This window comes from Rhea pennata, chromosome 10 (assembly GCF_028389875.1).
Source record: "Rhea pennata isolate bPtePen1 chromosome 10, bPtePen1.pri, whole genome shotgun sequence".
Lineage (NCBI taxonomy): Eukaryota > Metazoa > Chordata > Aves > Rheiformes > Rheidae > Rhea > Rhea pennata.
The window spans coordinates 15,228,012-15,241,268 of NC_084672.1; the positions used below are offsets into that span (position 1 = coordinate 15,228,012).

At 35.8% G+C, this 13,257-nt stretch overlaps 2 protein-coding genes across 3 annotated transcripts in view; one reads left to right on the forward strand and one right to left on the reverse strand.

The window, feature by feature from the left end:
• Positions 1-8,787, forward strand: PIGB (phosphatidylinositol glycan anchor biosynthesis class B). Its single transcript, XM_062584205.1, is given in 13 exon segments — positions 1-115; positions 198-330; positions 562-682; positions 1,284-1,388; positions 1,558-1,688; positions 2,348-2,488; positions 2,917-2,968; positions 3,413-3,624; positions 4,116-4,180; positions 6,568-6,778; positions 7,554-7,734; positions 8,302-8,401; positions 8,404-8,787. Coding segments are annotated over 13 exon segments (1,596 nt in total). The 3' UTR covers positions 8,433-8,787.
• The window catches only part of CCPG1 (cell cycle progression 1), a 24,958-nt gene continuing 20,476 nt past the window's right edge, over positions 8,776-13,257 (reverse strand). For both annotated transcript variants that reach the window (XM_062584204.1, XM_062584200.1), the window contains 2 exons: positions 11,520-12,925; positions 8,776-9,524 (listed from right to left, as the gene is read on the reverse strand). In XM_062584204.1, the coding sequence (XP_062440188.1) occupies positions 9,344-9,524; positions 11,520-12,925 (1,587 nt within the window). In that variant the 3' untranslated portion in view covers positions 8,776-9,343. The remainder of the gene's footprint in view (positions 9,525-11,519; positions 12,926-13,257) is intronic.

The window sequence follows — 13,257 nt, forward strand, 5'->3', positions numbered from 1 at the left end:
ATGGAGGCGGCGGGCGGGCTGCTGGCGCGGGCGCGGCTGCGGCGGGCCGAGGCCGTGCGGCTCCGCAAGCGGAGGTCGGTGCTGTACGGCGCCCCCGGCGGGCGGCGCGGCGGCGGTAAGCGGCAGCGCGGCAAGCGGGGCAAGCGGCGCGGGCGCGGCGCGGCGGCGGGTGCTTGAGCCCGGCTGTGCCGCCGCAGGTCCGCCCGGCGAGAGCCCCCGGCTGGTGGCGCTGGCGGTGGCGCTGCGCGGGCTCAACTGCGCGCTGGTGCAGACGAGCTTCGTGCCCGACGAGTACTGGCAGTCGCTGGAAGTCGCGCATCGCATGGTGTTCCGATATCCTTCGTGCGCGGGGACGCGCGGGTTCGCTCCCGCGGTGCACAGCCAGCGCTGCTGCCCCGAGCGCTGCGTGCCTGGACACACGCTCCCGCTGCAGGGAGCTGCTGACCTCGTCAGTAACAAAAAATCACTGCTTTCCCTCACGAGGGATTAAGGCAAGTCTGATATACCTTAGCTAGCGACTCTTTCGTTTCAGTTGTTCATGATATATATCCTTAATACTAATAATTATGGCTACCTGACTTGGGAATGGGAAAACGGCTTAAGGGGCTATTCATACCCATTGATCTTTGCGAGCATCTATAAAGTTTTACAGCTCCTAGCTAAGGATGATGTTCAACTGCTGGTAAGTATAATTAGAATTAAAAAAAATATATATTTGCTATGAAAATTTAATTTAAAACATTGTATTTAAATCCACTGTGGTTTTTTATCATTGTCCACATAACATACAAAATCTAGAATCTGATAGTTAAACAGCTATGAGTGCACAGACTTCAAATTTGAAGCCTCACATAAGTTAACTCTTGCATGGTTCAGAATCCATTCATAGAGCTCCAGTGACAGGACTGATGCCTGTGACTGCAGAGGATTATTCCTGGCCTCCACGAATCTTGAGTTTCATGCCAACAGTGTTTGCCATGAGATCATCAACTCAGTATCAACAGCCACTTTTTCCTTCAATTGGACATAAATGACAATTTTTTAAAAAATTCTGCTCCAAATTTCTGAAAATTCTCAGTTGAACTTCAGATTTTCATTGATTTGGTTGGGGGAGGGGCAAAAATACTAGTCTAGCCAAAGGACCATTTTTTCCGCAAGAAAAACTAATTTCCTTAGTATTTTCACGTTTGAGTAGTCATTCAGTAATTCTCTAGTCCTCTCTTCAAACTTAGAATTTAACAGGTTTTGTTGCAATTAAGAAAACTTTCTCTTTGCTTATGTAGATATGGGTCCCTAGACTTGTCCAAGCACTTCTGGCAGCTTTTGCTGATGTGAAGCTTTATTCATTAGTGAGACACCTTGAAAATGCAGAAACAGCAAAGTGGGTGGTGAGTTTCAGCCTTCAAAAAAATATTATACATGTTAATTAACACTGTCCATTACAGTGTAAGGAATAGTAAAATGATAGTAAAAGAATTATCACCTTTTTTTAAGACTACAGAATTTATTGTGTTAACATTTTTCCCTGTGCACCCTGTTGTTCATAATTATTTTCAGTACTTCTGCCAGCTGTGCTCCTGGTTTACATGGTATTCCTGTACCAGAACTCTAACAAACACCATGGAAACCCTTCTTACCATTTTTGCTCTTTCCTACTATCCAATAAAAGGTTCCAAGATGGGGAGCAGGTGAGAAACTTTCTGCTAACAGTACTGGTAACCTTTGGTTTGGGATAATACCAATCAACTGATACCATTTGAAATGCTGCATTTTATTTAAAACATAAAGCAACCAAAACACTTTATTCATATAGTAAGAGTTGTTTTAGATCATGGAAGGAACAGCCGTTGTGGGTTGTGTGGGGTTTTTTGTTGTTGTTGTTGTTTTTGGTTTTTTTTACCCCATTCCCCTGAAGTAGTGATACAGCTAGTATATAAATCACTTCTTCATTCCAGTTCCTCTACTCAAAGCAACACTTTAGATCAAAGCATCTTAATTTAGACTTTAGAGGACTGGAGTTTTGATAACTTGGGAAAAGATAACAAAGGCTATTTAGGGTTCAGCCACAGATGAATTTGTAGTCACGACTAACTTTCTTTACCAGGTACTTATTTTAAAACACGTATGTCCATCGAGTTAGAAATTCCATGTAGTGAAGTACTTATATGGTTGTCAGCTCTCCTAGCAAAAACAGATTCTCTGCACTCAGAGAATCAAAGTTATTTGCAACACACAGACCTTCTGGTCTGAGACATGACAGTATTTAAATTGTTAAAATGTCACTGTCTGCAAAAGAAGTGATCATAGCTTCTGACAGACTTATTTTTCTTATGTTTCTTCATTCTAGTTGCAAATATTTAACTTTAGTAGCACTTGCAATTGTTATTCGTCCCACTGCTGTTATTCCATGGATACCTCTAGTCTTCAATCATTTTTGGCAAGAACAAAAAAAAGCTGACCTTGTCTTACACACCTGCATTCCAGTTGGGTAAGTCCTTTCTGAATTTAACAAACTATGACTGTGCATAGCTTTATCTGAGGATCAGTTTCACCACTGCATACTGCAGTAAAGACAGGAAACCCCAAAAGAGCTGATATAAGGAAAGAATAGACTCCTTCTGCAAAAGCTTAAAGAGGAGACATGCTTCCTTTAAATGACTGTACTTATTTGCTGCAGAAAAGCACATAGAACAACTTCATGAAAAAAAGACATGAGCAGGATTTCAGCTTAATCTGGGATTGTTCCAAGGATACTAGGTGACTGTGATAGCTACAGTAAAAGGGCCAAGGGCATGGGTAATCTTGAAAGACATTAGCAGTAACTCTTCAGAGAGTTTTGGCAATCTAGAGAAAAGTACAATCTAGTACATAAACAATTCAAGTATTAATAATGCAACCAACTCTCCTTTTTTGCAGATTGGTCACAGTGGGAACCTCTTTAATAATTGACCGTGTGTTTTTTGGTAAGGTAAGATGCTCTAAACACAATTTGTAAAATCAAGGTTACTTTTAACATTTTAACATGGACAGATATTTCAGATTTCCCACTCTTTCATTATAATTTCTGTGACTTCTAATCTTCGTCTGTTTGGCTTATTGCCTCTAAGTAATAAAACCTTAACCACTGACTTCTCAGTTATTTTAAATTGTCAGAATATTGTTTCAAATTAATAGGTTCTGCTCTCAATTAATTGAAACCTGTTATCAGCAAACTAGAAAACTTGTAGATTTCTGTTTTTAACTGCTAAAGACTATGAAGTCTGTGAGGAGTCTTAGTAGAAAGGAGGTAAGATTTTTAAGTATGAAAAATTCTGTATCATTTAAGGGCAGTGGCGATTATTTAATTTAATGTATCTGATTGATTGATTTTCCCTTTGGATTCTTACTTAACTTTTTCTCCTCCGTCTCCTAGTGGGTACTAGTTCAACTGAACTTCTTGAAATTCAATGTGCTGCAGAATTTGGGAACATTTTACGGTTCTCATCCTTGGCACTGGTACTTTACCCAGGGACTACCAGTTATCTTGGGTACCCAACTGCCTTTCTTTATACACGGCTGTGTACAGGCACCAAGAAGATATCGCATCTTTCTAATAGCAGTCATCTGGACCGTGTTAGTATACAGGTAATTTTTTGAAAGTGTCATAACTGTATTTCCCTGGTTGTGGTCTTTTAATCAAAGCTTACATCTTCTGTAAAACAAAGATAATGGTATTCAGTTAAATAAGTTAAACTATTTAACTACTACAATTGACTACTGCTATCAATTATACAATAGTTTCTCAAATTTTATGGAATAATATTTCTTGTATAATTAGCATATATCTATTTTTTAGAAGTGATAAGACCCTTAAGAAAATTCGGCATGAAATCCGAGGAGAAATGAAAATTCTGAATCACCTAATAGCCTTTTTAATATGAACAAGTGAGCTGTGTGCCGATTGTGTTCTTGAAAAGTAACAGTTTGCATGTTTACTCTAAACTGATTAAATGCCAAAAGCTTTTTCGTATGTTTAAGTGCTCTTCTTTTAGTCCTGCATGCTCTAAAACATATTTTGTCAACAAGACTGATGCATTTAATTCTCTTTCCATAGTACCATATCTATTTTATTACAGCATGCTGAGCCATAAAGAATTCAGATTCATCTATCCAGTGCTGCCATTTTGCATATTTTTTTGTGGTAAGCATTTAGTTTTAAATATCTTAAACCTTCCTTATTTATAAGTTTAACCCAATATAGACTGTTAATAGTCACGGTTTTGTATTTGACAAAGCTTTCTTAGAATTAGCCTAACCTTTGCTTACAGCTAGAAAAGACAATAAAAAACAGCAAGTCACTGAAATACAGGTAGAGCATCCTTAGTATGGACAGAAGTATTTTCTGTTTAAAAAATTTTTTTTTAGTTGCATCACTTACTCCTAATTTCTTAGCAATGCCACTCGTACAGTGCTTTCTGCTTTTGCTCCTGCATAGTATTTTTTTTTTGTCAAATAGTTCTGCAAATATGCTGAAACACAAATGCCTTTGAGTGTACAGAAAGAAAATTCAACTCTTAAAATTATCTGTTTCTAGATTCAGTTGTGTCAGTAGATGATGCTAGTCTTCCTGTCTGCTCTTACATAACCACCAGGTGAAGGCTATTTCCCACATAAGTTTGGGAGCAGTTACTCTGAGTGCTTTTTCCTTCAGGCATAGTAAGGTGAATTTGTTAAATCAGGAATATACTATTTAAACTAACATGATTAACTTTAAAATCAGAGCTAGCTCTCATGAACTGCTCCATTGGCATTTGAGGACTTTAATTTTTCTATCAGCATAGTTGGGTCTTCAAGAAAATCTGTCCACAGTTTAAACTGGAAAGCATATTGCTTCTGACAGCTAAGATTGTTCTAATGCATTAACAGCAACACTTAAAATGTTGCTTTTTTTGTACTGTCGTTGTTAAATACAGAAAAGACCCTAATAAAGAAGTATTTTATGTTTTACAACACCAAGTATTAGCTAGACTAGCGTAACATCTACAGAAAAGGTGACATCATGGTTTAAAACCTAGTAAGTTAAAAAGCTACAAAGGAAAGATCAAGACTTCTAGAACATGAAGTTGTATAGCTTTAATTTAAAATGCAAGTTCAAAATAGATGAACCAAAGAAAACCGTGTGACTTTATTTAACCTACTCTGTTAGTCTAATCAAAATTAAATCTTATTTCAGTAATTTTGTTTGCTACAGAGATCAGATATGTAATATGCCTTGGCTTAGTTTAACATCCAGTTTAATAGCAGATTTAAGATACCTAGTTCTACTTCTGCGTGCGGAAGAACTCCAGTCAGATCACTTCTCTCTTTTACGTTATTAATATCCCTCTTAACTTTCATTTCTGTAAGAGAATGAGGACATTTTCTCAATTTATCAAGGGCTAAATACCATCTGCTTGGATACTTTAATAATGAAAAAATGACAAAAAGATTTCTGGTAACTCAGCAGTTACAAAGAAGACTTTACATTGCTGAAAAGTTTTATATAAAGTGAGAAAGCTCCTTCATTTTAAAATTCTTTCTGAGCACACCTAAAGATAAGCTAACAATGTTTCCCAAAAGCTAAATAGAAAAAATGCTTATAATAGAATGTTTCTACTTGTGTTTAAACCCCAGACTAATGACGGGACTTCGTTTTCATTTAAGATAAAGATCTACAATTTGTTAGAACACAGACCAACAGAAGACTATAATTTAATGCATTTGTTCCACTTCTGAAACAGGCCTATTTTAACTAGTCTCTTTTGATTCAGTAAAGGTGAATCAAAAGAAGAACTAAGCTGCATAAAATATTTTCATCTCGTAAGACCGAGACCAAGCACATAAGGGTCTTTGGATAGGTTAGAACATGAAGGTGTGTTCTATAAAAGGTTTATCTTAAGTATAGGGCTGTGAGAAACAGGTTGCTGCAGCGATCTCCCATCAGGAGAAATGTTTCTCTTCCTAGTATTAATTCCTTCAAGAAAAGGAAGAAAACATGAAGAAAGACAGAGGAATAAGCTTTTCCAAAGGCGGTGGCTCAGAAACTAGTAAAAATAAGGACCACACCAAATTTATGAAGGGAATGCTGCAGCTATCAGCATGCTGGAGAAAAAGAATGCCAACTGGCTAGTAGCAGAGCATGTGTCATTCATTCTGGCTTTACCTGGACACTTGCAAACCAGAACACATCAGTAAGTCATCACCTGTCATTCATGCAAATGACTGAATGCACTATTACTTCCTCACAATAATGAAAATTCAACTCTAAAGAGGTAAAGCACTGGCTTTGAAATTTTACTTCTAGATGCCAAGAGACAGGCTTAACACTGACATCGTTTTATCCAGCAAGAGGACAAACTATAACCTTTTGAATTTCCATTCAAACAGTAAAGACTGGAGAGGACAGTGTATTAAGAAAATACTTCAAAACAAGGTATTGCTTTAAATTGAGTAATGATTTTCCAGTAAATACTACTATTTTCACAAGAGATTGTGTATGAAATTGTTAGTATTTACCTATCTCTAAAACTTACTTACATGTCTCTCTAGGATATTCTTTGGAACAACTGAAAGCCTGGAAGAAATCTGCAGCAAGTTTCCTGCTTTTATCAAACTTGCTCCCAGCACTGTATACAGGCTTGATTCACCAGCGAGGCTCTCTTGATGTTATGAGTCATGTACAGCAACTGTGTAATAACTCTTACCAGTCACAAGCTTCTGTCCTCATCATGATGCCATGCCACACTACTCCATTTTACAGGTAATAAAATAGCTAATAGAGTGTGTAATATTAAAATTTATGTAGTTAAGCAGAAATTTAGGTGTTTTTTTCCCAAACTTAATAAATTGAGATGAATAAATGAACACAGGACAAGTTTTGTTTTTTTCATACTGTTAATATAGAATAAACGGGGAAAATCAGACAAATGCTTATTCCACAGAATAAAATTCAGCAAATTTTTTTTTTTCCTTAAGGGCTTTGCACAAGGATATGCAGTAGTCTTAAAGAAGAAGTCAGGACTACCTGACTTCTATAACAGTAATTCAAATTGCTTCATTGTAGTAATTAAAATATTATTTTGACTGTAGCAAGTAATTTTTAGTTTTGCTACAAAAATTATTTCCTTCACTTCTACTAGAAGGTCAAGAAATGTAATTGTAACATACAGTAACTGAAGTCACTATTCCAAGAAGTTTGCAGTACATCAAATCACTAAACAAAACATCAAGGCGGATTTACAAAGTGAAGCTGATGTTGAAAAGAACCTTTTATTTAAAGAACTGATGTTATGCAGATGGTATTTTTGTTAAGATAAATCTGCCTTCTGTGAACTGCTAAAAATATAGTCACAGGAACTTGGATCTGAATGTACTCACTTGTTCTTTCCTTCTGTATTTTATATGAAAGAAAACATTATGGCTCAAGGGAAAAAAAGCAATTACTCCACCTTTTTTATCTTTAGGTGATGAGTCATTTCAAGTCTTGCATTTTGGTCAGTTTATCCAGAAATGTTTTGTTTTTTTTTTCTCCCTAGCCACGTTCATTGTCCTTTAAAAATGAGATTCCTTCAGTGTCCCCCGGACCTAACTGGAAATGAGAGCTATATTGATGAAGCAGATTTATTTTACTCTAATCCACTTGCCTGGCTTAATGAGGAGTTTTACAATGATACGTTATTACCCAGCCACTTGATTTTCTTCAATGTGCTAGAACAGGTATGGTAACTGCAAAAATCTAATCTTCACAGCAAGTTACAAAAGAAATTAAGGTAGAGTTATAAATAAGAATGAAAGCTATCATCCATAGCTTTTTAAAACACGTAAGTCTAATAAAGACCTTCTCGTTCATAATACAGTATACCTGCTGTTCGTGATATGTACTTAGCATTCAGGTATGCCCTCTGTGCAAATTCTACATGCCATAAAATATTCTTTTATGGAATTTCCCTCAAGCCATACTGAAAAATCTACTGTGTAGTCTGTTCCCGTAATTATATGCTTTTAAGTGACTTTATAGACACATAAAAAGTAACAAGGCCTCTAGTCAGAGTATGCGTTCCTGACAGTTCTTTTACAAAGTCTGTGTACCCAACTCTGGTGAAGATCCACTTTTGATAGGATCAAACAGAATAGGAATCTCTTGTTCCTGCAGCTTTTTCTAAATAAAGCACAAAACTTCCACAGGGTAGTTGAACTGATGGTTTCCAGAAGACTTTGGAACACAGTACTGATGCTTCCAAATACAGTTTTTGACTGTACAAACTTATATATGTTCATTTACAGGAAATATCATCATTTCTAGCTTTAAAGGGCTACGAGAAATCTGCCACTGTCTTTCATACTCATGTACCTCAAGGACGAGTTGGAAGCCACATCTACGTCTACAGAAAAAAACTGAAATGAATCATGCCTGAGGATCAGTTTTTAGACTTAAGATATAATGAAAAAACTTTTACATAGTTGTACTACACTTAAAAGATCTTATACTACAGAAAAGAGAGGGTAGTGAGTCTGAAACCTGGTAAGTAAAATTGGGAAGTCTGATTAGGCAGCTATTGACAGTTTTGAAATATCTAAAAATTTTTCGGAAGGCAGCTTCAGTGGCAATACAGGATGGAGGGGCTAGAAACACAACACTAGTGATCATCAAAACCGAAGCTATCACATAACTATTTCTACAGTAAGAAATCAGACAAGACTGGACCATTTTTTATATGGCTGTAGAGCTATACTAGATTTGTTTTTATAAATAAAGACTTTTACCCACACTGTCTCTTTATTTTTCTTCCACAATATGCAGATATGCAAGACATTTCAAGTGCTTAAATCAGCAAGCTGATTAGAGTGCAGCACAGCAAATTTTTCATAATTCAACAGGCTCTTGAATCCCCAAAAGACAAGAAACAAGTATAAGATTATCAGACACTAGCAAATACATTACCATAATGTCTTATTTTTTTGAAGGATGAGATGAAGTTAGTATATCAAACATAGGAGTTAATTATTGGTACATTATGCATGACTCAAGCTGGAACTACACTAATGGAATGCAATTAAGCGTATTTTTCATACACAAGTCACTGCATGCCTAGTTTTTGTAACAATACTGCTGGCACCCAAACTATCATCATTTCCAAAGAACAGCTAAAGCAACAGTACTGAATATGCAAATTAGAAAGCTTGACTTCTGCCTCTTAACAACAATGTAAAAGTCAAACCATTTAGAGTAAAAATTTGCATCTTGCTGCTTTGTTGAAAAACAATTAGTTTTCAGAGAGGATGTGAATTATTCATTTTAATCTTATTTTTACCATACATAAATTACTTAATATTTTGGATCAAAGGGTAATTGCCCCAATTCTATTTCAAGATTTGCCATGTGTCTTCCATTACTGCGACCATGTTTATACCATTTACCTTCTCTTTTATTACGGTGGTGGTACTTCTGAGCTTGTTTTTCATGTCTGGAATTTTCAGTTTGTGTAAAAGAAGGTCTTTTAGGTCGACTGCAAGGAGTAAACAAAAGCTTATTACTACTCTTAAGAAACACCTCTCTAAAAGCATTTTGAAACAAAATTACATTGTCAAGAACAGCTTTTAATAGGCTGAGGCTGGCTGAAAAGAAAAATTCAAATCAGTAGTAGGAAATAGTCCTTTCTGTTGTAAAGCAAGTAAGTAGATTTAGTTTTGTTTTTTCTCTTTTTCTTAACCATCATTACAATGGTGCATTTAAAAGTAATCGTCTGTTTCTAAAAATACAAGTGCTTTGCAGCTGGTTGCCCAACGCTGTAAAGAATAAAGCCAGGTGAACAGCTGTTTGCATATCCTTACCATCATGCTTGAATAGAGATCTGAATCTACAATTTTTCAGATAATTCTATTCCATTCTGCTCTAGAAAATAATGAAAACTTCCTAGAAACTTTAAAAAAAAAAAAAAAAAAAAAAAAAAACAGTTCACAAACACAGGCACTTCAGAGGGTTTCATGTCTATAACTACAATCAGGACTTTAAGACAAAGCTGCTAATGATGAAACACTGTTGGTCACCTGTTGTAGTTTCTGATGCAGAGTTCCAACAGGATATAATACTGTGCTTTTAGCCTATGATTTTACTAGCTAAGCTTCTGCTAAACTGAGATAAGGCTATTATCCTTAATATAATACAAAACTTTGTATGATACTATCAGTAAACAGATTTTAAATTCTATTTCTGCAAACTGAATGAAAATGCTCAAAAATTAAGTATATAAATTAATCAGAAATTAAAGCCCATTGTCATAATGAATGGATAAGAGGTACTTGAACTATAAATAAAGCTTTCACCTATAACATTATCATGTATTTTTTAAAACTACACATTAGAAAATGCTTTTTAACTAATAGAAGTATCATTCTCAGTGCTCAGCCTTTCATAAGAAAAAGTACTATATCGCATAAGATTAAATAATCCTAGTTAATTATTAATTAGTAGTTAATTGTTCAGGTATCTTGCTGCAAAAAGCATGTGAAAGACTAAACAGTGTAAGTCCAAAAGATAAACCTTACTAAAGAACTGCATCTTGATCTAAATATTAAAGTATGCTTTGCACTGAATATCAACATAGGGAAAAGTTGCATTATGTCCACGACGCCTAATTTTTAAATATACATAAGTCTTTTTCTTGTGTGACCACATAAAAATTAGCACAAGAAAATATTTGATTTTGTAGTAATAGTGACATTAAAGTCCACATAAAATGTAGAAATATAATTGTTCCACAAAGTGCAAGCTCCACACAATGCATTAAGTCTGTTTGCTTAATATTCTTTCACCAATGTCTATGCAATGGTAACAGTCCATTATCTCTAGCTCCTTTAAGCCAGCCAGGCAGCATACCACAACTACTCCCCAGAAGCCTTGAGAATAGCATGAAATACTGGAAACCATGTAGCAGTGTGGGAAACAATTCACATCAAGGTCTTTTGTATGTGAAGTCTGAAAAAAATTTAGGTTCAGGAGCGCCATTCGGGTAGCTCTACTCTATTCAACACTGTACTAAGCTACACAAGAGTACTGAAACTTCTGCAGAGCCAGCAGGGAAGCTATCTGCCAGAACAGCACTTTGATACTGCTTCAAATGTACCTGAAAACGTCTCCATTTAAGGAAGGACAACATGGAAGATAATTATTCTTGTGAGATGGCCTACATAACAGAATAAATAACTATCGTAGCTGGTGAGTCTAAATTAGTCTTACTTACAGCTGCACAGTTTTCTAAATGACTCAGTGAAAATATCAGACTGTGCTATGTGGATCCATAACACATCTCCCAACCTAACATCCAAAAATATATATATACGTATATATACACACATATACACACACACACACACATATATATATGTATATATGTACGTATATGTATATCTGTCTCAAAGGCCACCTATTAAAACAAGGCGGCTAGGTGTCTTTACAAAGATTACTTCACTTTGTTAACTGTTCAGGAAACATGGAAACAAACCTGGGTCCATATTGTGGTGAATTATCATAGTGAAAGTAGTATCTGTAGATGTATTTGTCCAAATCTTCAAACACTTTTTCATTATTATTTTGATATTCCTTCATATCTTCCAGGTAATCCTTGATATCATTAACAAAGTCAGTGAACAGCATCTGGTCATGTATAAAGATCCCATTATGAAAAAACTTACTGATGAAATTTTCTAGTTCTCTCCAGTGATGGAAGTTATCTACAACTTGTTGCAAATACTTTTTAATTAGTCGATTAAATTCATCCACCCTGATAGGATCTGATACTCTGTTAAAGAGACTAATGAATTCTTGATGAGCACATTCAAAAATACCAGAGCAGCCCTTTAGGACAAACTGATGTTTCCTATCACACGCAGGGTCATTGAGACATTTCTGTGAATTTGTATCTTTTTCAAATGTTGTAAACTGATGTTTTCTTCCATCTTTGAATTCTTTTGGCATGTTGGGTCCTCTGTAGTGCATGTGCTTCAGGTTCTCATGAAAGTTATGTTCTCGGTAAACAGTTTTTGCTTTCTTGTTTGCCTCATATCTTTTATCATTTGATTTCTTCTCCTTTTCATCAAAGATAGTTTTTGTGGTATCTTTGAAGTGTCTGAATGTAGACTTCACAGAATCAGAGAATTTCTCCAGGTTTTCTTTCACTGCTTCTTTAGCCTGCTTAATCTTTTCTTTATGGTGTCTTACAAACTCTTTTGTGGAATTTTTCATAGCATCAAAAGTTTCTTTAACTGAACCAAAAAATGATTCTTTTGATTTCTTTTTAGTCTTACTTTGCCCTTTACCACTTTTCTTTTGTCCTTTCTCATTCATTTCCTGTTTTTCAGTTTGGTCTTTTGCTTCAACATACAGCTTCTCCCATAGGTCAGAGCGTTGTTGCTCAAAATTTAGCTTTTTTTCTAGTTCTACTAGTCTTCCTCGCAAAGTTTCTATTTCTTCCTTTTCTCTTAGTGTATCATCATCATTAGCACTGTCTGGTGTTTGATGAGAACTTAACTGTTCCAGTTCTTTTTTTAATGCTTCTGTAACATGACGCTCTTTATCCAGTTCTCTCCTTAACATTTGTGCTTCTGCAAATAGCGTTTCCTTTTGCCTAAGAAAGTTATAATTTTTTTGCTTTTCCTCTTCCAAATGTTCCCTTAGTTTCTGATTTTCCATGACAATAGACTCAGTGCTAGTACCTTTATCTTCTAAGTTTCTAATTTGTTGTCTTAGCTTCCTTAATTCTTCCTGAAGTGAGGCCAAAGCTTTTTCTTCCTTCTCTAGAGATTCTCTTAAGTGCTCATTTTCTGCAGCAAGATTTTTTTTCTGAGATTCAAAAGATTTCTTCTCCACCTCAGTAGAGGTCAAACATATGGCAACATCTCCCTTGAGCGACTAATACACATACAAAAAAAAAAAAAAGAGCAAAAATATTATGAGGAGAATTGCTACACTTTTAACTAGAAAAAATGAAAGACCAAGGTATTTCAGGCTGAGTTTACTTGTTGCTTTGGATGCAGTGGCACATGCTACAGCAAGATGAAAAAATAGAGCTAGTTTGTTTATCTCAAATATATGCACACAAACACTTTCTTGGCAACAAAGACCATGTGAGAAGCTCCCACTTCCAGCTACAGATTATGACCTCTTGTTTGTATTGACTGAACTGGCTGTAAGATAGTAAACTAGATACTTGAATTGATCTAGCCTAAAAAGAAAGAGAAATG